Raw genomic sequence first — 25,885 nt, forward strand, 5'->3', positions numbered from 1 at the left:
GAAATTTGTCCTAATGACCCACGTTTTTCCCCTGGACTGACATATGAACTTTAATGCACATGAAATTGCCTATCTAGATGGAGGTCGATTTTCCCCTAGGCCAGTTTGTGAGCAAGTTTGACGGATTTTTATGTGGATAATTGTCCTAATAGGTGGCAAAATTCCCCCAAGTGTGCCTTATGATAATTTTGATCTGATAATCATCCAGATGCGGATCAATTTTCCCGAAAAGTGTAAATTTTGGACTTAATGAATAAAATGAAGTGATTTTTGCTATCCAGATGGGAATCCATTTTACCCAAAGGCATTTTTGGATGAGTTATGATGATTTTTTCATCTAGAATATTTATCCAGATTGGGGTCGTTTTTCCCTAGGAAGCAATTAAGGTGATTTGTGATAAATTTTCACCTGGATTTTTATCCAAATATGGGGCGATTTTCCCCAATTGGCCAAATTTGATGAAGTTTGAATTAAATTTAATGCAAGTGGGGTCAAATTTAATTGTTTTTGTATTGACAAGAGATTATTTAATAATCAAAAACAATTATTTAATGATTTGCAATGATTATTAATGATTAAATATTTTCCTGAGGCAAATCGATTTTCTCAGGCAAGTATAAAAGGCAAAGTTTTATCCCACATTACTTGTGTGGTGAAATGACAAAGTGAAAACTAGTTTAAGAGAGCCTGCCTAGTATTAAAATAATATTATAGGTGCTGATTGTGATAGTCAAGTGGCAGATTGGAGGCAAGTGGGAGAGTTTCCAGCTAGGTAATTTTGCCTAATTGTCCATTGGACACCATTTTGGAGAGCTAAGTTGCAGATTTAAGGCATTTGTTTGCCTAATCAGACTTGAGCGCTACTATTGAAGGCCATTGTAGCAAGCATTAGTGGCTGATTTTGCCACATTTGGCGAATTTTGGAAGTGGCGCCATTATTGGGGGGCGGCGATTTTGTTTGGGAGGTTGATTCCTCCACACTTCGGGTGATTTTCCTTGATATTGTTGGGCACCATTGTTGATCAAAGGCTGCAACTACATTCTAATGAGAATTCTATGCCTTGGCTGGAAGTGGTTTTGACTCCATTGTTGGGTGGAAGCTACATTTTCAGACCTGATTTTTTATTCCCAGCCATCAAATACTTAGGCGGTTTTGTTGGGAGGCCATTTTGGAGTGGTTTGGAAGCATTTTCTGAGTTACACCATTGTTGGTGTAAGTCTGAAACACTGGTTGCAAGTTGTCTTCAGACTGATTTTTCATTTCCAGCTACCTCCATACTTGGGTGATTTTACTTGTGCACCAATTTTTGTAAGTTTCAAGGGCATTAGGTGAAGGTTTCATTGCTGGTGTGAGTCTAAAACTCCATTTTCAATCTTGTCTTCAGACATCTATTTTTACCAGCCCTTTACTTGTGCCCAGACTTAACCATTTTGACTTTGGGAAGGTAAAATTCATCAAATACAAGTGTTTACTATGACTACCACAAGTTCAAATGATTGATTTATGAAAGTTGCAGGTTGTCTTCAGACTTTGGGCAGCCATTGTTGACCTTGGAAGGGTGACTTCAAACATTGAAAAGTGAAAATCAGAACTTTTTCTCACCTTTTTCAAGCATTTCCAGATTTGTGGTATACTTCCGGACACCTAATTTTGACATTTTTCTGAGTATATCACATTTGTCTTCAGACTTTGTTTTGGAATCAGACCTTGTGCAAGTCTGAAACTAAGGGTTTTAGACCCTATTCTTGTCAAATTTCCATTTCATTCTCAAAATTCATGATGAATATGGATAAAATTCTTGATTTTCATCCCTAAATTTGTCTAAATCATAAAAAATCAGAACTTACACAGTTCTAAAAATAGGTTATTGACTTTGAGTTGCATACAGGTACCATGTCTAAGTCCGGAATCGACGTGAGGAAAGAACAATTGAAGATAGTGCAAGAGGAATTCTATCTGGATTCCCAGTTATCCTCCCGATGGGAGGGGATCACAGATACGAACACGGAATTCCTGAATATGGAGCGGATGTGGCAGAGAATGTTTGGAACGAAGAATCAACTTCCTTCTCCCCTTTCCGCCAATATCATGAAGAGTGGCATATATCACACAGTTGGGTTTCCTCAATCCATACAATGCAGTGAGCTTGTTCTAGAGTGTGCAAGGCATTATGATCCAATTTCCAAGACGATCCAATCTCCCAAAGGGGTAACTCTTGCCTACCTCATCGAAGATGCAATTGCGGAAGTATTTGGAATTCCCCGGAGTGCAGATATGAAAGAAACAACAAAGGATGAGTATGAAACAAAATATAAAATGAAGGCGGATGCGTGTAAGACAATTGTGAACAAGGAATGGATGATTGAACCAAGGCCTCATCATTCCAAGGCACCTAAGAGACTTATGTGTAAATATTTCAAGGATGAATACAGCGACTTGATATTCTTGCTCAACTGAGTGATGGGGATGCCATAGGGTGCCTTGTTTGAAGGATGGATGTTTTATTTTATCCAAGATTGTACAAGAGGAACAATGATCAATTGGGCCAAGATTATCAATGACAATTTGGATTTTCAATTAAGGAATGTGGAGAAGACTAAGTCATTTGACATGACTTCCTACCTTGTATACATACTTGCAAGATTTGTCACATACAAGGGATTAATATGTAGAGGCAAAGTCAGGAATGGACCAGGACAATACAAAAGTTATGAATGCTATCCAAAACTCAATATGCATAGAATTGAAGACTACAGGAGGGTGAACGATGCTTTCACCATGTATATTACAAGAATGTTATAGGGCGGGATCCACAAAAGGTTGTCCAAGGCGGCAACAGAGCTGATAGAGAAATATGGATCGTGGTACATATAGTTTCCCACTTTCACATACCTACGGATTCAGGGATTCAGATCCACACCTTACAAACTTCCTAGGTATCCTACAAACAAAATGATCCTACTTGAGGTGGTGAGACAACTTCTAGAATTTGATTTCATCTAGAAAGATAAGCACAGAACAGGGATGACTTTCCCTATTGCAATGGGAAAGACTTTGGAGGTGTGCCACACTGTCGCTGCAGCTAGTACAATGATTGATGAGATTGCATTATGTCACCTTGGAACCTACAAGAGCAGAGACAGATTTGATCCGCATAAGAGTGTTGAAAGGATCAAGGGAGAAAGATTCATACATAAGGTTGACATTGAGGATTACTGGGCTAATCTCATGGATGAACAAGCAATAAGAAAGAGGATGTGGTCCAGAATGTCAATTGATTTCATGAGGAAATGTGAACTTTTTCTCATTCTAGATCAGATAGTGGATGATAGTGATCATACTCATCCGCAATATGAGAATGAAGTGAGAAAGCCTATCCAATTTCCTAATTGGTCAAAGCCAAAAGTAGTAGATTTGAATGTGCTCATGAGAAAAGTTATTGATTTCTCCAAATAATGGGTAGACAAGTATATGAACAAATTGATAGATATGGGCGTTTCCTTTACCTATGAGAAAATCAAACAAGAGGAGTCCTCTCTTGAAGATGATCAAAGAACAATCAGTGATGTGAGGATTCATGCAGATGAGGAGAGGCATGCTCCTAAACAAAGGAAGAGTATGCCTGGAGAATCCAAGACGGAGGGGAAAGAGATAGTTAGTCAACATACAAAGAAGCATAAATCTAGCACTCCTTTGTCTCCCTTTAGTTCCTCGTCAGTTAAGGAGGTAGATGTGCCAAAAAAGAGCAAAGAATTTGAACAATGCTCCAATACAGTGATTTTGCCAAAGAATATTCAGGAGTTACATGCTACAGCAACATTGGCACCACGACATGAAGATGAAGAGCAGCCAAGATCTCCCATTGTGCAATTAGAGGTTAGCTTGGGCAATAATGTTTATAATTTGACTAAGGACAAGGAGGAGGAGGATGATGTTATCTAGGCATTGAGGGGACTTGATCGGGAGATTTCCACCATTCCCGATTGGTTGCTACGAAGCATGGAGAAAAGGAAGAAGATGATAGAGACACAACCCATTGATGATATTGATGACTAGTTAGCCAAGAATGATAAGGAGAAAGAACCAAAGAAGGCTAAGATATTTTCCAATACAAATAGAGATGAGACAAGTATGCGGATTGCACGGGTGGCTATCCCGATGGGTGATGTGACCAGAGATGTGGCTACTCCCATGGATTACTAGATCACTTCGGTTGCCCTTGGGTGAACTACAAAATTGCAGGAGTTCCAAGAACTTGATGATACCATCAGGGCGATCAATGCGATCTTGGATAGGGAAATTGAGAAGAAAAATATGTATCAGGAAGAGAACATGAAGCTTAAGGAATATATTGCAGGGATGAGGCGTGAAGATCCCACCTTTGTCTCGCCTATCACGGTTGACAGTGGACTTCATTTTGATCATGAGGCAACGAGGAATACACATGGGGAATTTGGTAAATGGATTGAGGATGTAACAAAGCAGCCGGATGATTTCCTAACTCAATTTGTCCAAGCATTTGACAGGATGTCAATGCTCGCATTTAGGATATAGTATTTGGGAGGAGTTTGGGATGATTTCCAGTCTATACAGGAGAAGACCATTCCCCACCTCAGAGTGTTGAAGATAATTCCTATGTCCACATTGATCCATGAGGGAGTTATGCATGAGGGAGATATCTATGATTTCCAGGGTTGGTATTGTTCATTGGCCATGCTGAGATCTACTTATGAGCATGCACGGAAAGATTGTGCGGAGATGGAAGGATTTATTCAAGAGATTCAATCCAAAATACTTACATCCATTGAGGAATTGTTAGGGGTAGATGTTAGTGCTTCCAACAGTCTACACTTAGAAGAATTGAGAGAAAAGATGAAGTTCATGTACTTTAGCCAGTTGGATTCTTTGAAGAAGAATCAAATTGATGATTTGGTTTCCCTACTGATTCATGTCCATAGTTAGCAGAAGCTTATGCCGGATTGGGAGAATACTTTGGATGCTTGTTCTGATGCATTGGATGTGATTGATGCTCAACAGGAAGCTTTGCCCAACATTACCATGGAGGAGTTAGATTCAGTTTTGGCCAGATTCTTGGAATATGCTGCTAGAAAGAGGAATGCAAGCTGGAATCTTCAAGAAAAATCCCTATTTGATGACTTGGCATTATTCTATTGGATCACATGTTGGTGATTCCTTTTTTGATGTAAACCCTAATTAAGGCAACTTTAGGGCTGTGTTGGCATGATCTTGGCCCTTTATTCTAAACGAATCTTGGCCATTCATTTCTTTTGAGGTTCTATATATACCCCATTGCCTCTCATTTTCAAGGGAGAGATTTTTGACAATTGTCGTCTATATGTTGCAGATTTGAATACAATCATTGAAGTTTGGTGATTTCGTTTAAGTGTTGTATGCATTTGTGGCTCTCATTGCCTCCAAGTTAAATTAGAATTTGTTTTTCGAGAATTTTAGATTGAATGAAAGAGTTGTTACATGCATTTGAGTGAAATCCATTTAATCCATACCACCACTAGCTTCTTGCTAATTGTAAGTTAGCCTTGTGTGGTCAACTGGAATTTTATTGAACTTAACTTCAGTTGCTACACGTCCATTGGTGTGCATTGTCTTGATGGTAGCAATGTTTGAAGGTAATAATTTGAACATCTATGAAATTTACCTTAGATGATTGCACTAAGCTTGTGTCAAATTGTTCATTTGATGGTGAGACCTTGCCTAGTAGGATTCCATTGAATTTGTTCATCGCCTCTTGCATTCTAGGTTAGAATAGAATCCCTAAACCCAATTCCTTTTGTTCTTTTTTAAAGATCTTTGTTAGAATAGATTGAGCTCAAAGTGCAAAATCTTAAGTCATTGGCGTAACCTATTCCAACTCTAGATCTATGAAAAGATCCCCAAGTTTGAACATTAACATAAAACGCCAAGTGAAAACAGCATATCACATCAAGCCATTGAGTTACCCACATGACAAGAACTGACCGAAGAAACCTTGGGATCGTCTTAGTTGATTAAATATTTAGCATCTGAGGTGATTTTGTTCAAGAGAGGGTAAAATACTTCGGTATTTTATTCTGTGTTCATATGTGCATAAAACACACATCAATAATACCCTACTAACCCCTTCTTTAGTGATAAACGTAGATACCTAAGGGGGATGATCTTGAGTAGTTTTTTGAGATTGTCATTCTTGGTAGACTGTAGGAGATGAGGCCCTAAGGTTTTCTACAGGCCCCTTTAACCCCTCTAATAGGTTGAACCGTTAAACCATGAATATAGATTACTATAGCATTCTTTTTCACTAGGCCAAATGTGTGACAATGTTTATATTGTTCAACTTCATTGCATTGTCCATGTTTGTTGCATGTTATTTGAGACATTTTTGTACATGGCTCTCGTTCTTCTGAGTTGGTTCCCTTTATCTCCTTAACAAGGGCAGGGTAGGGCCACTCGTAGTTAGTGGGAGATAGAATGGTATATCCATATACCTTTGATGATTGGGTTGCAAAACCCTCGATGATACTTTCCTTGCCACAATTGCAATATTGATGGAGTTACAAGAACATTTCAGAGATAACTGTACTAGATGCCATCTATGTTCAGTTTGTTATTTTGGTTTACCAAGGTTGCATGGGTATGGGGGTACTCGGAGATTGGTACCGGTACCGGTACGGCTATTTTTTCAAAATAGGAGACGTGGGTACTTGGAGACGCCAAATTTTTTTTAAATATAATTTAATAATTTATAGAAAATCTGAAAATATAATGACATTGAACTTTCAAAACAGGAATTAACATTCACTTTGAAGTTTAAGTACACAAATGTGAAATGAGTCAAATCAAAATGTCATACAAATGTCTGAAAATGGGGCTCATGTCGATGGTTTTTGCTTCTGCCCATGCATCGCGTCAAACTTTTTGACTTTTGCACATGTTATTTAGAGTGGAGACGGGAGGGTTCGTTGACATGGAGTCTCCTATGTGTAGAGACGTCTCCTGATGGGTCTCCGGTACGGGAGACGCATACCAGTCTCCGGTACGCGTTCTAGGGGGTTGGGTACGGGTACCCATGTAACACAGTGGTTTACCCTACAAGGAATAATGCATTGATTATAAAGCCATATGAAAGATTATATAGTTTAATGGAATTTGTATGATCATGAGTTATGTAGATATTTACAAGATTATTTGAGATTATGATGTAATGGTAAAATGTGTTAACAACATTTACTTTTCATGATAGCTGTAATGACTAATTAAGAATGAAAAAGATTATATTTTTCTTATAGGTATTGCTTTGCATTAAATATCATTGCTTGATTATACTAAATGTTTTTAAATGATTCATTCAATTCATTACTTCGTTAAACAATAAGAATTGAAGATATGTAAATTTGTTCATTAACTGAATAATCAATAGTTGTGGAATTAATGTGTTAGGGGCCCAAGGATTTGAATAGGTACTTGGATTCCCATCCTTCATTAGTATAGCCAATTACTCATCTAAAAATAAATAAAACTTGATATGCTTTTCAGTTGCTCATCTAAGGGAGTTGTTACAATAGATTTTTTAGGCAAAGAAGCAAAAAGCGAGGAAAAACCAATATTAACCACCGATGCATCCTTGATGCAAATGCAGTGTTCATGGGGATGGTGAGACAGGGATGAAACATCCTCCCACCATACCCTTGAGTTCCATTCCCAGAGGAGTCCATCTTTGGAGCAGCTGAGGGACATGCAAATGCCCCTCAACTACCCTAGAGACAGCAGGGTGTTCCCAATCCCCTTTAAAAAACACCTTTTTTCAAAAACCTTGGAAATTAAAAAAACAAACACCCTAAACCTAATCTAAAAGGAAGGCCCACAAGGCCCTCTACCTAAAGAAACTATAAATATGCTTGCCACCCTCATTTCAAATCACCAAAAGCAAGTGCAACAAAAAGAAGAAAAACAAAAAACAAAAGTTAATGTGCCATGAAGGTCATTGTGGCCTCAAAGTCCCACTTGTTGGCCCACTCCAAAACTCAAGACCAAACTTCATACAAGAATGATGCAACTCAAAGAAAGTACCAACAAAGATAGAATCTTCAACTGAAATCATCAAATTGCATACCCAATTTATCTTCCAATTCCTTACAAGGAATGATGATGCCTCCTAGTGTCATATCACTCCTAATGCAATCTTCATCTAGCTCCTCATTTGCATATTGGTGGTCTCCTAGGAGGGTTACCAATCAACTCATAAAGTGAACTCAGATCATTAGCAGGCTGAAAACCATACTCCAACTCAGATTCTAAGTCTTCTCCTAGATCCCATACCTTACTATTTTCACCAAGTGCAACGCTACAACAAGGAGTTGTTCCACCATCCAACTCAAAAAATGGATTGGCATATGTTATATCATCACCCATCTCAAACACTGGGTTATCAACAACCACCACAAATTGATTCTTCCAGTCATGTTCATGCAAAGAAAGTGAATTGCTGCTATGATGAAACACACATGTGCCTCTCCAATATCATTTTTAGTAGTAAATGGTGGGTCCAAATCATCATAGAATCCATCACCAATAGCTGATTTGAAGTCACCAAGCCTTTCATCTGAAAGAACATTAGTAAACTCATCACAATAAATATTATGAAAGTCGATAGTCTTAGTAGCAGTAATGGATAAATCTGAAAGTGGTTCCAAAACTGCTGTTATTCCCTTTCCTTCATGCTCCATTTCATCCATAGTAGCTACACGCTTGACCAAAGAATCATCCTGAAGCTCAGTCACATAGTCCTCATGAGTCAAGGCACCATCTCCATCCAAATGTTTTTACGAACCTCTCTTATTTTTCCTACTTCTCATCATTTCTCGCACTAGTAGAATTCTTTTCATTTGCTTCTGCTTTCTTTTTAACTAGAAAGAGAGCTCTCAACTGCTCAGGATGCTCATACAATTTCCTTAAATTCTCACCAATTTCTCGATTACATTGCTGCAATTTTTTATTACTTTGCTAAAATCCTATTAGGCATTCTAATAAATGCTCTTCAAAAGTCTTCATCTTTCTCACTGGATCCCTCAGGATGGCAGGATACACTGCTCTGATACCACTGTAAGATGCTACTGTTGGCATTGTGTTGTCATTGATGTCAACCGGTATAGGATGAATACCGGTATAAGAGATGTATGTGTAACACTGTCATGGATGAGTACAGGTTGAGATTGTTGTCCTCATTTTTGTTTTCAAAAATGAAGGACCATTACATAATTTTTTTGTCAAAAAATGAAAATTTCTCTATGGCACGCTTCCCAAGGCAAAATTTCGCCTAATCCCTGGACTGGACTAATCCTTAGTCCATCCTTAAACCACGTTTCAAATTTCATCGCATTTTCGGTCCGTTTGCTATGTCTTTCCTTCAATTTCGGGTTTTTTCTCCCTGACTGTAGGTGAGAAATTTTCCTCAAGTTGCAAGTTTTAATGTTTTCCTTTGTTTTAGTCTTTGTAGGGAAATTTTTAGTTAATTACAAGTGCACTTTATGAAAAATAGAACTTGTAACTTACTTTTTATTTCCCCCTTGTTGCTTTTTGACTTTTAAGTCATTGTAGGAAATTTTTGGGCATATTACAAGTGAACTTTAAATTATCAAGTTATAATAAAACTTGTAATTCTTTTAAAAAGTTCCACTTAAGTGATTTTAAATTATGGTAGGGGTTTTTCTCCTCCATTACAAGTTTTATAAAGTCACTTTAAGTTGTAATAGTGATTTTATTTCCCTATTACATGTTTTATTTTTAAGTTGTTTTTGTGACTTGTAAAAGGAATTATATTTTCCCTTTACTAGTCTTTTGTTGAGTTGTTTAAAACTTGTAATGGGAGTTTTATTTCCCTATTACAAGTATTTTAAACTTGTTGTTTGCTCTCAAAAACCCGATTTTGCCTTATGAGGGGAAAAGTGAACATTTTAAACATGTAAAAAGGTTTAAACCCGATTTTGCCTTATGCATAAAAAAGTGACATTTTTAAACTTGCAAATGGGTTTTAGAAACCCGATTTCATGTGTTATTTGCAATTTTAAACTTGTCATTCTTCCTCAAAAACCCGACCAGCAATATTGGAGGATTTTGTTGAAGATTTCCACCGATTTTTGTGGAGAAATCTTAGGAGGAGGAAGGCGTTTTGGATTCCTTGCTATTTTCATGCATTTTCCAACTCACTTCATGCCATTTGGAAGACATTATCGCTGGTTTTATGGTGTTTTAACAGCAAAAACGTTTTTGAAAAATGCCATAATTTGCCTCATTCAAGTGCCACGAATCTTGTCTTTCCTAAATCGTTTTGGCTTGTCTTGCCTAGGCGTGGAGGTTGGGTGCTTTACTTGACCGATTCTTCATGCTTTTAATGGGCATTTTAATACATATGGCATTTTTTCAAAAACGTGGCTAGGGTTTGAATCTTCTTCTTTTGTCTATAAGAGATTCTTTCTCTTCATGATAGTTATTTGTTTTGTTAGTTCTTGCCTAAAATCTTTTCCCCTTTGTTCCAAGTTTGCAAAGCAATTTGTGAATTGCATTGTTTGTTCCCCATTTTCCCTCTTTACTTGTATTCAGGATTTTAAATCCTGATTACAAGTAAGATGAAAATAATTGATATTTCCTTATGGTTGTAATATTTTAACCATCTTTTGTTGAAATTCCAAGTTTCAAAGATGAAAAATACCCATTCTTTCAAAATCGGGTTTTAAGAACTAGATTACATGTTGAAAGTTCTTCCCATTTTTTTGAAGATGACCTTCCCAAAATCTTTTCATTTTCACTCATATTCATTTCCATCATCCATACATACCATTTCATCCACTCATTTCACACCTTCATTCATTTTTCCCATTTAAAGTCTTCACTTGCAGTCAGCCATCCAGAACCCGAAATTGGTCCAAAATGCACTCAAAAAACATTTGAAATGAGTCTTAAAGGTCCAATTACAAGTGCAAACTTGTGTTTACCCATTATGCATATGAAGTTGCATGTTTGTTCCCCACAATTGCAAGTTAATGCTCTTGTTTTTCTCACACATGTAATGCAGCTTCCAAAACCCGAAATTCACTTGTGAGCCCATTTTTGCATCAATTTATCCCTTCCCTTGTTAGTCTGGTTTGCACACACGACCTACCAAATCAATGGATTAATGCATGGGCCTTATTTTGCAAGTAGATTTCAAGATTGGAGGATGATGCAAGGAAGAGATACAATAACAATTCATGGTTGAGAGCATAGAATACTTTCAAGACAAAGATGGTCATGACATAAAAAGAGGAAGGCAGCCCTTTCCCTCTTGAAAAGCTAGTACTACCCCAAGCAAGAAGATAAGGATGCAAGTTCCCGTTCCGGTTCAAGATGTCTTTACCAATCCAGAATACTTCAAGTTCTAGCATCCTGAAGAGACATGAAGATCATCACAGACAAAGGATGATGCAGTTAGAGTCGTGCCTTTAGACATATGGGATAGTTTTAGTTATGCATTTGTAATTTTGTTTTGACAAGTTACATGTAAAAAATAACTTTGTAATTGCAAGTTAACTCATTATTTGCACTTTTGTAATTACATGTAAAGCAACTACAAGTTGAGTTCAATTAGGACTGTAGTTGAAATAAGTCATAGTTAGTTGTTGAATAAGTCTTGGTGGTTGAGAGAATTTCTCAAGTTAGTTGGGATCCTCTGTAATATCCCTTGGCTAATCTGACTCTGTTTTGCTTATATGAACACCAAGGAATATTGTCAAACATTTGGCATACAATGTTTGAAATCGCTGTAGTGAATTCTTTATTTGTCTTCTTTGGGTTTGTAGGCTGCAAATGAAGTTATGGAAAGCTTCTAACAATGCAAAGTTGTTATAGAAATGATATACTAGCTGTTTTAGACCTTTCCACACATATGTAATGACTGAAATTAACTAGTACAGCTAGTTGACATTAAGACAAACACTTGTCATGCATCCCAAAGTACACCTACAGCCATTAGGCATTTAAGCAAACAATTGTCATGAAAGCTAAATGGCTGATCAATGTTGAATGTTACCATGAATGTGGAATATGCAAATTATATCTCCATTAAACATATGCAACCTCCAAATGTTTCATGATATAATCATAATAGAAAATGATGCAATGAAGTAATGATTTTCTAATACAATGACCATAGATAGAAAACCTGGTATTTCAATGGCTGCCTTGATATATTGGTTTGATTCTCCTCATATGCAAATCCCTTGTCAAATATATATAGCTGTTCAACCTTTCTAAATCCCCTTCTATAGAACTCAAACTACTGTAGCGCACTGTTCACGGCACTGTTCATGCACACTGTTCACGGCACTGTAGCGTACTGTTCACGGCACTGTTCATGCGCACTGTTCACGGCACTGTAGCGCACTGTTCATGGCACTGTTCACGACACTGTAGCAGTGGATAAAAAAAAACTTGCAATCTGCTCTTAAACCCTTGAATAACTTGTTGATAATCTCTCCCAACAAGAATGATATAACTCCATGTGCCAAAGAAGGATGATTCACAACCAACTATAAATGTTCTTCAACAATAAACTTCAAACCCTTGTAGAAAACTTCACCAATTTGCACAAATGAAAGAACTGAAGTATTTTTTCCCACAACTGCAATAATTCAAATGTTATTTCACACCTTCAAAATTGCTATCAATAGGAAGTTTTCGTTTCCTATGATCAAAGAAGAAAATTGCGAAAGCCCTAGGCTCCACAATAAAAATCAATCAAAATACTATTCATCAACTGGATGCCGAGAATGAACTCTTGCCTTTCCTTTTATTCTTTCCTTAAGAGAGCTCAAACACCTTCCTGGCTAATGTGGGATAAAAGATTTATTCCCACATTAAATTATTCACTTAACGCATTTTATTATATTAAAGTGACTTTATTATTATAAAGTTACTTTAGAACTTTATAATAATATTAAAATATTAAATAAATTACTTAAGTCACTTAAAATTTAATATCTCTTGATGTACTTGTCTGATTGCTAAACCGTCTGAGCCAGGAGTCGACTCTCCCTGTTCTCCATGTGATTGGATGCCTGTCTAAAAATAGAAACCCTGAATAGTGACTTACTATAAATAGTAAGTATGCCAATCTGAGTCAAAAAACCTGTGCAAAGGCCAAAACCTGAATCCAGCTGAAGAGTAATGTCTCTAATGCTCGCAAAATAGTTCAATTAGGACTGTAGTTGAAATAAGTCATAGTTAGTTGTTGAATAAGTCTTGGTGGTTGAGAGAATTTCTCAAGTTAGTTGGGATCCTCCCACCTTTTTCTCATGACTCCTCTCCTATAAATACTTGATAGGGTCTATTGTAATTTATATCATTTGGCAATGCAACAAAATTTTGCCGGTTTGTATGTGCACTCTAAGACTTTGAGCTTAGATATAAATCAGATTGTTTTCAATAAAAGAGGCAAGTTGTGTTGAAACTTTGTGCCAATTCAAGTTGTTATGTGACGACATTTTCTGGAGTTGATTGAGAGTTTTGTTCTATTGTGAAAGAGGGATTTAAATTCAATCTTGCAGACTTTGAGCTGCTAATTGTATTTAGAGTTATATATTTGGTTTTCAGTTTTGGTCTTGCAGACTTTGAGCTGCTTATCATATCTGAAACTAGTGTGAAAATCTAAAGTGAGAAGATAGCTTGTAGACTTTGTGCTGCTTCTATTTTTAAGACTTGTGCATGTGAGTTGAAGTGCATCATGTAGTTAGACTTTGAGCTGCTACATATTGTGCTTAGTTAGCAGAAAATCATCTAAAAAGGTTGATAGGAGAATAGATAGTTGAAGACTTTGAGCTTTCTTTCTAATTTCTCGTCCAAGGGAAGTGACGGCGGTCTTTGTGCCTTCATGGAAACTTTGCTTCCCTTTATGTTCCAAAAATCTACAAAAAAGTCTCATTTCTGTGAAGAGAAAAAGATATTGGCTTTCTTGAAGAAAGAAGAAAGACTGTTGTTTCATCCTGTTTAGTTTCAGATTAGATATAGATAGGGGGAGCCTTCCCTTAATTAGGAGAGTTTTACTCACACACTGTGGTTGAAGCCACAATTTTGTATATTTCCCCAAGTGTACAAAATTTTCAACTAACAGAGATACCTTTGATATCACCTTGTGTTGCAGAACACCGGTAATGTAAAGAAGAAGAATGTCATTCAGAAGAATGTTCACTAGAGTCACCGGTACACAAGTGAGTGTTTGACTTGTGTGGATGAAATGGACAGGTTACCGGTACAGTCTATCACCGGTAAGGAGAGTATGTCAACTGGTAAGTGATGTGTTGACAATGAGCAGGATGCTTGGATGTTGATTGTGATGAAGAGGTAGAATGTTACCTAAATCACATCAACACAGGAGAAGGATGTACAGGTCACCGGTATGCTCTGTGGTTGCAGAACAACAGGACTCCCACTAGATAGAGATGCAGTCACCATGTGAAGAGATGACTGACAATGAATGTGCCCACACCGGATCACATGTGCCTATTTAAAGATAAGCTGCACAAACAGGGAAGCCACATGAGTGTATTGCAGGATGCAGATGACAAGGAATCACTACCACCGGTAAGTGGAGCTTATCTCCTATTATGCATAGTGTGCATCATAGTTCTATGAGATAAGGAAGAAGAGGTAAAGGCAAGTGTTTGAAGGCTTACACCAGATCTACTGGTGAATCAAAGGAATGCCTCAAGTGCATGAGATCAAGGGTATGCACTGGACTGACACAAAAGGCATGTTGAGTTGCCGGAACTGATGAAATGTGATAAGTTTGTCACTTTGACAAACCGGTTGTGATATGGTCTGAACTGATCAGGAAGAAGGCAAGGCTGAGCAGATCCAGACGAGGAAAATGGTCGGATTGAAGATGGAGTCCGTTGAAGGTTGATGACATAGTATCATCAAGAGTGTTTACCGGTATGTAAGTCCACCGGCAATATGGACAAGGTGCAGATGCAGAAGACTTCCCATCTGATGAAGATGTGCATAAGGTAGGTTAGCAAGAGTGCTGACCAGTTGAGTGTTCCACCAGAAGAGATGCAGAGTGCAAGGTTGATGACAGACCGGTTTGAGGGTTTAACCGGCAAGGTTAGTAAGTAGGTAGATGAACCTGGTAATGGAGTTGGACGGTGATCCCATTCATACCGACACAGATGACCTAGCAGAGGTGGATGCCGACATGAATGCCACATGGAGATGAAGTGGCAAGCTCGCAGAGGTCGGTGAAGTGTTGTGTGGGGATAGGTGTTTCTACAGGTATGCATTTGATGAGGAGCCCATGTGAATCAAATTTGAAGAGTGCGGCTTGAGGAAGAGTGAACGACAGAGAAAGATCAGGGAGTTGTTGGCACCTGAATCGAAGTAAGCAAATTAGATTGCTGGAGGACCTTGAGAAGGAAATAGCTGAGACATTTATGGCGTTTTGACAGATGTAGGTCGATATACAGGGCTGTGTTTGCTAAGTTTAGAAAATGTGTATTGGAAGGCACGTTAATGGCGGTGATGAGCAGACAGCTGTCTTGGCGATCAGATCGAATGAGATCTGATTGGATTTGGTTTGCCTCGAGGTTGATGAGGAAACCCTAACCGCTTGAATTTGAATTGGGTTTTGGTGGGAAGACTAGGTTATAAATATGGAAGCCAAAATCATTGAGTAGTGTTGCTGAAGGAGAGAGTATTGACATTGGATAAGGAAGTGTTGCTGCATGTAAAGATGAATCAGTCAAGTGCTCATCAAGGAGATAGAGAAGAGACTGAGTGTGAGGGAGAACCAGGTTGAAGGGTTCAACCGGCAGCAGAAGAGAAAACCGGTAGTGTCCATACCGACAGAGAAGAAGTGCAAAAGACTGCAGAGAAGACAAGCATAGAACCGACAGAGAGTAGTACCGGTGAAGAGCAGCAGCAGAGAGAAGAGACGACTAGAAGAGAGAATCGGCAGTGAACTGGACAAGAGATCCAGCAGACAGAAGAGACAACCGGCAGTGAACTGGACAAGAGATCCAGCAGAGAGATTTGAAGAAGTGTTACAAAATCCATTTGTAACAAGGCTATTCAATTGTAAATGAATATGTTTTGTATTTACTGAGTTGGAGCTCAGTGCAGGGGTTGTAGCTCCTTGGGTTGGTGCCCTAAAATCAGGGGTTGGTGCTTCTTGGGTTGGTGCCCTAAACATTGTAATCAGAGATTGATTGTGAGGTTGGATTGGAGCAGTAGTCTCCAGCAACATTTCTCACCGAGGTTTTTCCCATCTTGCATTTTCCTCGTATATACTGGTGTTATGTGATGTCCCTCTTGTGTGAATGCATTTGTGATTAGTCTCCTCACTAACCAGTAAGCCTGCATTGAGTTAGGTCTGAGAATTGGTATACTCACATAGGAGAGTTAAAGGGAAAAGTTTGAGAACCACTGATTCACCCCCCTCTCAGTGGTGCATTGTGTCTAACAATTGGTATCAGAGCCTAGGTTCCCAGTCAGACGAGCTTTCTCCAGCTTGGTTAGATTCTGGCTTGACAAAATGGTTTGTTTAGTGTCAATTCCTACTCCTGTTTTTGATGGTTCAAATTATTCCATTTGGATTTATAGAATGGAAGTCTACCTTTCCTCTTTAGGGTTTGATGTGTGGATGTCTGTTGTAAATGGATGCCCTAGTAAAGTCAGTTCTCCCACCGATTCAGATGTTGAAAGAAGAAACCAGTGCAATGAAGCAACTATGAAGGCTATACTCAGTGGGCTACCTATTGATGTCTCCTCACAAGTGGATAGATGTAGATTGGCAAAAAGCTTATGGGAGAGATTGAAGAAGCTCTATGGAAATGAGCCCACTACTGCAGACCGGCTTGTGATGATATGATGAGAAATTCATCTCATGTATCTGCAGATGATAAAGGCAGATCTACTAGCAACTGCAGCATTGATGAAGAAGGAACTCACCTCTTCATGGCTCAAGAATCAGAAGATGAGAGGCACACATCTGAGAATGATGCAGATCACTCCTACCGGCGAGATGTGTTTGGCAGTGATAGTGAAGGTGAAGAAGAAGATGAAGCAGAAGTTGATCTTGAAGGAGAGCTTGTAAATGCACTTGAAGAACTCAGAAGAGTAAGGAATGAATACAAGCTATTCAAGAATGCTGCTATTGTAGAGCAGAACCGGTTGACAAAATGCCTTGAAGAGTCTGAGAAATGCATCTCAGAGTTGAAGTCCCAAGAAGGAGACACCAAGGAGTGTCAGTGCAGTGATCTAGCCTCTGTGCTAGAAGTAAAAGATAAAGAATATCAGAAGCTACTTGGAGAAATGGAGGTTCTCTAAAATGACCTTGAGAAATGTTAGGATGAGCTCAAGGTAAGGATCCGGTTTGACAGCAGCAGTGATGCCTTGGACAAGATGTTGAAGAAGCAAAAGCATGCCAAGGACACAGAAGGATTAGGAAGTGGTGCCGATGAATGCTCCACCAGCAAGAATGTCCCCCACAATGACATTCTGTTTGTCTCCTCAAATGGAGAGAACAAGGGACAGACCTTCACTGTCCGGAATACTCCCCAGAAGAAGGTTGATCTAACCACAACTGGTGAAGACTTGCAAACAAGAATGAAGACCGGTCCTGCAAGAAGGAGGAACAATGCAAATCCCAAAGGTAAAGAGAAGATGGGAGAAGACAGCTTCACCGGAAGCAGGAAAATGAGAAGACAACAAAGAAGACCTCATATCGGTAGAAGACAAGGAAGTGCTACCGCCCATAGGACAAAGAAAGTGTGGGAGAAGAAAAGATCAGATGGAAGAGCTGCACAGAATGGACAACCTAGGATCCATCCCCGAAGAAGCAGAAATGGAGATGCTAAATCGGTAAGATATCCCCATGCATGGCAGAATAAATTTGCAAGTCATATGCCATCCTTCTCCGGTTATTTCTTTGCATGTAATGGTCATTGCCATAGGGCAGAAGATAGTAGAAAGGGATCTAGAAAGAATAATCTAAGATCTCATAGATTTCATGCATATGAGCAAAATGTATCCAGGAGTAGATAGATGCATGTCCCCTCTCCCGGTCATGCAAATATTATTCGCTATAATTGCATTAGAGTTGGCCATAGAGGGTTTGAATGCAGGAAGAGGAACTTGCAGTCATATGGAGGCCGGTACAGCAACTATGCTCTGCAGAAAAGTGGATACAGAGCATATGAAAGTCAGAAACCTGCATGGAACCAAAGAAGAAATGTCCCTGCAGGATCCAGAGATCCACCGGTTTTGGTTGCCAGACATAGCAACATGACTAGAAGAAGATGGTCAAACTCGTATGTTAATTGTTAAGAGATTCCCCAGTCATGAAGTTGGGATGGATGTTGTGTTCTACTATAGCACTACTTCCGGCTGTGCAGCAGAATCCGGAAATGAAAGGACCCATCAACAGAAGATGGTAAGACCTGCTCCCAAGACTGAAAAGGGGAAGAAGAATGAGACCAAGCAGGTGTGGAAGAAGAAGCAAGAGGACGCAGCTATGAACCGGCACTGTGCATTCAATGCACAGGTGATATCTCCTAAGGTCTAAAGGAGATGCACGATATTAGGGGGAGTAGTACATTGACCACATCATTCACCCCCTCAGTGGAAGACGACTCATGGAAGAACATGTTGCTATCGGTATGAAGGAAGAAAATGAAATGATAAGTGTGTGTAGAGGCTGCCTTGACTACACACCTACAGATGAAAGATGGTTCACCACTGCATGTGTCAATAGATGGAGATTAACAATTGGAGTCAGATGCAAAATGACACAAAATTTCAGGATTTACAAGAAGGTACTCCGGCAGTGATAATGGACCGGAACAGGAAACCGGTATGTGCAGGATGTTACCGGCATGAATGCTAACAGGTACTTGCAGGTTATGTAAGACAATGAGATTGGAGATCATTGCATTAGCCCCGATAGCATGGAATGTGAAGTCTATGTATCAGGTGGTGTTGATAAAAACCTGAATGACATACGATGGCCCAGTTGTTGATCATGCAAGCATGCATGCTTTTGGGCTAATCGGTTTGATTTATGACTTGATGATGACATTGTATGGCATTGTGAAGATCCAGGATCATGTCATAAGTTGTGGAGGACATGATGGAGCTGAAAAAACATCAAACGATCACATATGCACAGCTCAACCAGTATATGATGTTGAATGGAGCCCTAGTATTGGACCTGACCGAAGATGAGAACCTAAGATGTATGACTCGGGGGGGGTTCAAGTGCTTATGAAGCAGAGTTTGCATGCTTGAACTTGCGAGGGTACTGACTGCCTAAACTGCAGATAATGGAAATTGTTGTAGGAATACCCAGGAGAATTTCATGGCTAAGGGTATCTACTTGTCAGACGGTTGGTTGTATTCATGGTACAATCACATTTGATTCTAAAGAAATTTGGGATCAAACGGGAGGTGATGCAGTTTGACCAGCAGGTAAATAGTATTCACTGACACATCCTTCTACAATTGAGTGCTTTAACAAATGGTATCAAATTTGCATACTCAATTGGTGTCAGTTGATGGTTAAGTCCTTCATCTCAAGTGATGTTCCTTGAGAAGATATAACAATTGATATAACAATTGGTATCATAAGAAAACATGCATCCGGTAAAGAAAAAGGGGTAGAAAGATTTATGTCACTGCCCAGTAGATACAAGGAGGAGTGACATCCCGACAGTACCCTTTGCCATTGTTGTCAAATGGGGAGAAAGATTCTATAGTATACCGCATACTACATGTGTGAGAATCCATGGATTATACAAAGGGGAAGATGTGGATCACACAAAGAAGGAGAAAGACTATGTAGTATGCCGGATACTACATGTGTTGACATCAATGCCAAAGGGGGATATTGTTGGCATTGTGTTGTCATTCATGTCAACCGGTATAGGATGAATATCGGTATAAGAGATGTATTTGTAACACTGACATAAATGAGTACAGGTTGAGATATCTTTGATATCACCTTGTGTTGCAAAACACCGGTAATGTAAAGAAGAAGAAAGTTCACTGGAGTCACCGGTACACAAGTGAGTGTTTGACTTGTGTGGATGAAATGGTCAGGTTACCGGTACAGTCTATCACCGGTAAGGAGAGTATGTCAAATGGTAAGTGATGTGTTGACAATGAGCAGGATGCTTGGATGTTGATTGTGATGAAGAGGCAAAATGTTACCTAAATCACATCAACACAGGAGGAGAAGGATGTACAGGTCACCGGTATGTTGTGTGGTTGCTGAACAGCAGGACTCCCACCGGATAGAGATGCAGTCATCATGTGAAGAGATGACTGACAATGAATGTGCCCACACCGGATCACATGTGCCTGTTTGAAGATATGTTGCACAAACAAGGAAGCCACATGAGTGCATTGCAGGATGCAAATGACAAGGAATCACTACCACCGGTCAGTGGAGCATATCTCCTATTATGCATAGCGTGCATCACGTGCATCATAGTTCTGTGAGATAAGGAAGAAGAGGTAAAGGCATGTGTTTGAAGGCTCACACCGGATCTACCGATGAATCAAAGGAATGCCTCAAGTGCATGAGATCAAAGATATGCACTGGACCGACAGAGAAGGCATGTTGAGTTGCCGGAACTGATGAAGTGTAATGAGTTTGTCACTTTGACAAACCGATTGTGATATGGTCCGAGCTGATCAAGAAGAAGGCAAGGCTGAGCAGATCCAAACAGAGGAAAATGGTCAGATTGAAGATGGAGTCTGTTGAAGGTTGATGACATAGTATCATCAAGAGTGTTTACCAGTATGTAAGTCCATCGGTAATATGGACAAGGTGCAGATGCAGAAGACTTCCCATCTAATAAGATGTGCATAAGGTAGGTTAGCAAGAGTGCTGACCGGTTGAGTGTTCCACTAGAAGAGAAGCAGCGTGCAAGGTCGATGACAGACCGGTTTGAGGGTTTAACCGACAGGGTTAGCCGGTAGATGAACCCAGTAATGGAGTTGGTCGGTGATCCCATTCATACCGACACAGATGACCTAGCAGAGTTGGATGCCGACATGAATGCCATGTGGAGATGAAGTGGCAAGCTCGCAGAGGTTGGTGAAGTGTCGTGTGGGGATAGGTATTTCTACAGGTATGCATTTAATAAGGAGCCCGCGATTTGTGGATCGGATCTGAAGAGTGCAGCTCGAGGAAGAGTGAACGACAGAGAAAGATCAGGGAGTTGTTGGCACCTGAATTGAAGCAAGCAAATCAGATTGTTGGAGGACCTTGAGAAGGAAACAGTTGAGACATTTATGGCGTTTTGACAGATGCAGGTCGATATACAGGGCCGTGTTTGCTAAGTTTAGAAAATGTGTATTGGAAGGCATGTTAATGGCGGTGATGAGCAGACAGCTATCTTGGCGATCAGATCGAATGAGATCTGATTGGATTTGATTTTCCTCGAGGTTGAGGAGGAAACCCTAACCGCCTGAATTTGAATTGGGTTTTGGCGAGAAGACTAGGTTATAAATATAGAAGCCAAAATCATTGAGTAGTGTCGCTGAAGGAGAGAGTATTGTCGTTGGATAAGGAAGTGTTGTTGCATGTAAAGATAAATCAGTCAAGTGCTCATCAAGGAGATAGAGAAGAGACTCAGTGTGAGGGAGAACTAGGTTGAAGGGCTCAACCGGCAGTAGAAGAGAAAACCGGTAGTGTCCATACCGGCAGAAAAGAAGTGCAGAAGACTATAGAGCAGACAAGCATAGAACCGGCAAAGAGTAGTACTGGTGAAGAGCAATAGAGCAGCAGAGAGAAGAGACGACCAGAAGAGAGAACCGGTAATGAACTGGACAAGAGATCCAGCAGAGAGATTTGAAGAAGTGTTACAAAATCCATTTGTAACAAGGCTATTAACTTGTAAATGAATATGTTTTGTATTCACTAAGTTGGAGCTCAATGCAGGGGTTGTAGCTCCTTGGGTTGGTGCACTAAACATTGTAATCAGAGATTGATTGTGAGGCTAGATTGGAGCAGTAGTCTCCAGCAGCATTTCTCACCGAGGTTTTTCCCATCTTGGGTTTTCCTCGTATATGCTGGTGTTAGGTGATGTCCCTCTTGTGTGAATGCATTTGTGATTAGTCTCCTCACTAATTAGTAAGTCTGCATTGAGTTAGGTCTGAGAACTGGTATACTCACATAGGAGAGTTAAAGGGAAAAGTTTGAGAACCACTGATTCACCCCCCTCTCAGTGGTGCATTGTGTCTAACGGCTACCCCTTTTCTAGCACCAAATTTTTGCACTTCTTTCACTGAGTAATTTTGTCAAATAGTTTGCATGCAACTGTGCAGGTTTATGTGTTTCCAATTTTGCATTGGTTTCATTCAGCATTCATAATGGATAGCATTTATCTAATGCATTGACAAGAAGTATAATTGCAGATAATATTTATTTCCTCAAGCTCAATTACATAGACAAGATATATATTGCTGATCTTAATTTGATATGAATGATTTTGCTTAAGACTGAAATACAACCATATGAAGTCCATTACATGCTGCAATAAAGATCAGAAATGAACATCAGATCAAGGATAGGGTATCCCACAAATTAAGTACTTGACAACATACCCAATCTCCAATGTACGAACAACAACAATGAAATCTGAGTTGCAGCAGTCCAACATACACAACTGCTTTATGCATGCAATAATCTAAAAATGCTATTCTCTAGTGCTTAGGAATTACTAATATTTAGCATCAATTCTCCTTGCCAAAGCTTACCTCACTCCATGTTCCTTGCCCTTAGTTCCTGTTGTCACAAAGTTCATATGATCAGCACCAAGCAATCCTCCTATTTTCCATGCCACAAGTATAGACTCAAGTCAACTACCCAAATAATCATCGACAACAGCAAATGAATGAACTGCCTAGCAATTAAGTTCACCCATGAGAAACACCCACCCTTCCAACAAATTTCATATGATACAAACTTCAAACAATCTGCTGAATTCCCACGCTTAGGGAACACAGTCATTTACAGCCAGCTAACAAGAAACCCTCCAAGCATTCTAGATCTCATGCCAGGGAACTCCAATATTAATTTGCTTCAAACTCTCAAGGGGACGTCTAGCAAAACCAAATATGATGCCCCTATGCACCTCACAAAAATATCTGTAATATTTCCAATCTCCTGCAAATTTGTCTTTGAAAGAGACTTCACAATTTAGAAAACCTCAATCTTTGAATGCATTGTGAAATACTTGAACAATATCTCCAACAAATATTAGCCAAAGTAAACATTTCACCACCGAAGCCAATCTTCTCCAAGAGGGTTTTTATCCTCAAGAAAGCTGAGATGAACCAAGTCCAATCTCCAAAACCACAAGGGTTTTCAGACAAAGAGATAATAAACTTCAACCTATCAAATGAACTCTTAAACCCCTTTTTATAAGCCTTTTAGGGAGCTTTCCAAAAACTCCCTTTTAAAATCACTTTATTAATTTAATAAGACGTAACTTTAAAGCATGATTTATTTTACTTTTAAAACATTTTTGATATGGAAAGTCACTTTTTAGCATCTCATCATTTCAATATTTTCGTTCTCTTTCCAATGAGCTATAATACTGAGGTGCCCAATAAAATAATTTAATAAAATGGCAACCTTAGTGAAATTAACTAAATATAGCTCTAAATTGCACTCAAATAGTGGCAATGGTCAAAATGCATCGGAATTGAAAACTGACTACGCAGGAGTGATCCCAGTGATGAAAGATGATAAACGGACCCGATTGGGTGACTAACTAAAAATAAACACTCCCTCTAAAAATCGTGGAGCCCAAACTGGAAGCCAAAAATAATATCTAAAAGCGTCATATAACTCCTTCAAATTGTTGGAGCTCACTGGTAATTTCAAATTACCCCTTTGAACAAGCTGACACAAACCCATAAAGTCAATGGCAATTGCACTACAAGAGAGCCTAAAACAGGGGACATTACATAGAGTAATACTATTGTTTGTGAACTACAATTAAAAAAGTATAAATGGCATACTAACATATGTCTTTTGTTTGATAAAAGAAAAAAGCTCCAATCAAGAACAAGGAGTTACCTGCCGTGAGAAAGATCAAGTTTCCTTCTTCTGCAGGCTTTTTTGAACCTGAAACTGGAGCCTAGTCCATATGCAATTAACATGCTTCAATAATACATTCAAGAGACTACTGAAATTGAAATTCACAGCTATCCTCTCTCATTTGTGTCCAAGAATTGAAAAGAATCCTAGTAGAGTACTACAGTAATATTATAAAAATTAAGGGCAAATATGGGTTACCTCAAGAAATTGAGCACCAGTAGCTTTGACGGCTACACTTATAGCTTTAGAAGTGACTCCATCAACTGTGGAGACATCAACATACCTAATTTTCATCAAAAACTGGTATTAGAAGGGACCATATATGTTTGCAAGATCACATCAAATGTTATTTTCATTGGATAATACAATTATTTAAGTCAACATAAGTCATAAAGTTTTGAATATCTAACTTAAATCTCTTAACTTTATAATCCATTGCTTTTGTTATTGAGTAGTTTGTAAGCATTATGATCCTTCAATTAAATTATGCGTTGATGCCATTTAATTTTATAACTATCATCTTCATTTACGTCATTAAGAGTTTTGTCCATCAAAATTAAAGGTATGTCAAAATTCAGATTTAATAGCTTGAATACAGTTCAGGAATCTTGAATACAACTCTAATACTACATTTACCATATCTTCATTTGATGACCTTTTAAAAATTCTCTAGGTGGACTTCAAAGTTTCTGATTGACATAGGTTATGACAGTTTTTAGCAGAGTTTACAATGGACGTAGCTCCCAAGTAGACCTTCCATTGGCCCACAACTGTTTTGTCTATTTTATATTAGAAAAGATTTATATAAAGATTGAAAAAAGATAAATAGAAGGGCCCTACGAGTGTTTGCCCTCTCGGGTAAACGGTTAAATGCAGAAAGTAAATGCACAGAACATAATGGAAATATATTAAATAACCAGCCTCTGTATTAATTCCACAGTCCATGTACAATAAGTGCTTATAACATTACATTTGACACGACTAACATGATCCTACTTCGAAGAAAAGGTACACAATATATAATACCTGAAGGGGTACGACACAACCGTCGCGACTCCAACTACCTACCCGTCGGCTAACTAACTGACCGCCGTAACTCATTATTACCGACGACAACATAAACATAATATAACAACATAACATAATGATTATTCCCGGCAACATCATCCCCCCCAAGAAAAGAAGTCGACTCCGACGACTTAATACAAAATAGGGATGAACGGCAGGAACTACTGATGCCAGTCGGGCCCGGATCTTATACACTTGCTGCGTCCTTGCTTGAAAACCCTTTTCTGCTACCATCCGATGCTCAAGTGCGGATTTCACCAATATTGCTTCCTTGGCCATCACAGTCCTCCTGTGCCTAACCAAACTTGTCTGCAAAACACGTTTTTCAGTCTCAGCTTCCACCAACTGCTACTCAAATGATACTATCTCCCTAGCCAATTTGTCCTCGATAGCCACCCGTGCTGCTCTCCCGGCATCCAACTCCTGGGTACGCTGAACTAAGTCTCACGCGACTATTGCCTCCAACCTAGTGGTCAGCTCCTCCCGAGCCCTCTGTGCATCCACCAAGGCAACCTCACGTCCAACCGAGACATACTCCGAGTTCCTCAAAGCGTACCTATCCTGCCTGGAGGTGGCCACAACCCTTTGGCACAAAAGGCTAGGAGACACCTCAAATCCTCCATCACACTCCCCAAAGGCTAAAAACTGAACTGAATAACTC

At 39.1% G+C, this 25,885-nt stretch overlaps 1 protein-coding gene across 2 annotated transcripts in view; it reads right to left on the reverse strand.

Annotated features, from left to right (window-relative positions):
• The window catches only part of LOC131038541 (glyoxylate/succinic semialdehyde reductase 2, chloroplastic), a 136,060-nt gene that overhangs the window by 20,488 nt on the left and 89,687 nt on the right, over positions 1–25,885 (reverse strand). For both annotated transcript variants that reach the window (XM_057971005.2, XM_057971004.2), the window contains exons 6-7: positions 24,355–24,439; positions 24,136–24,196 (exon numbers count right to left, since the gene is read on the reverse strand). In XM_057971005.2, the coding sequence (XP_057826988.1) occupies positions 24,136–24,196; positions 24,355–24,439 (146 nt within the window). The remainder of the gene's footprint in view (positions 1–24,135; positions 24,197–24,354; positions 24,440–25,885) is intronic.

The sequence above is a fragment of the Cryptomeria japonica genome, chromosome 10 (assembly GCF_030272615.1).
Source record: "Cryptomeria japonica chromosome 10, Sugi_1.0, whole genome shotgun sequence".
Lineage (NCBI taxonomy): Eukaryota > Viridiplantae > Streptophyta > Pinopsida > Cupressales > Cupressaceae > Cryptomeria > Cryptomeria japonica.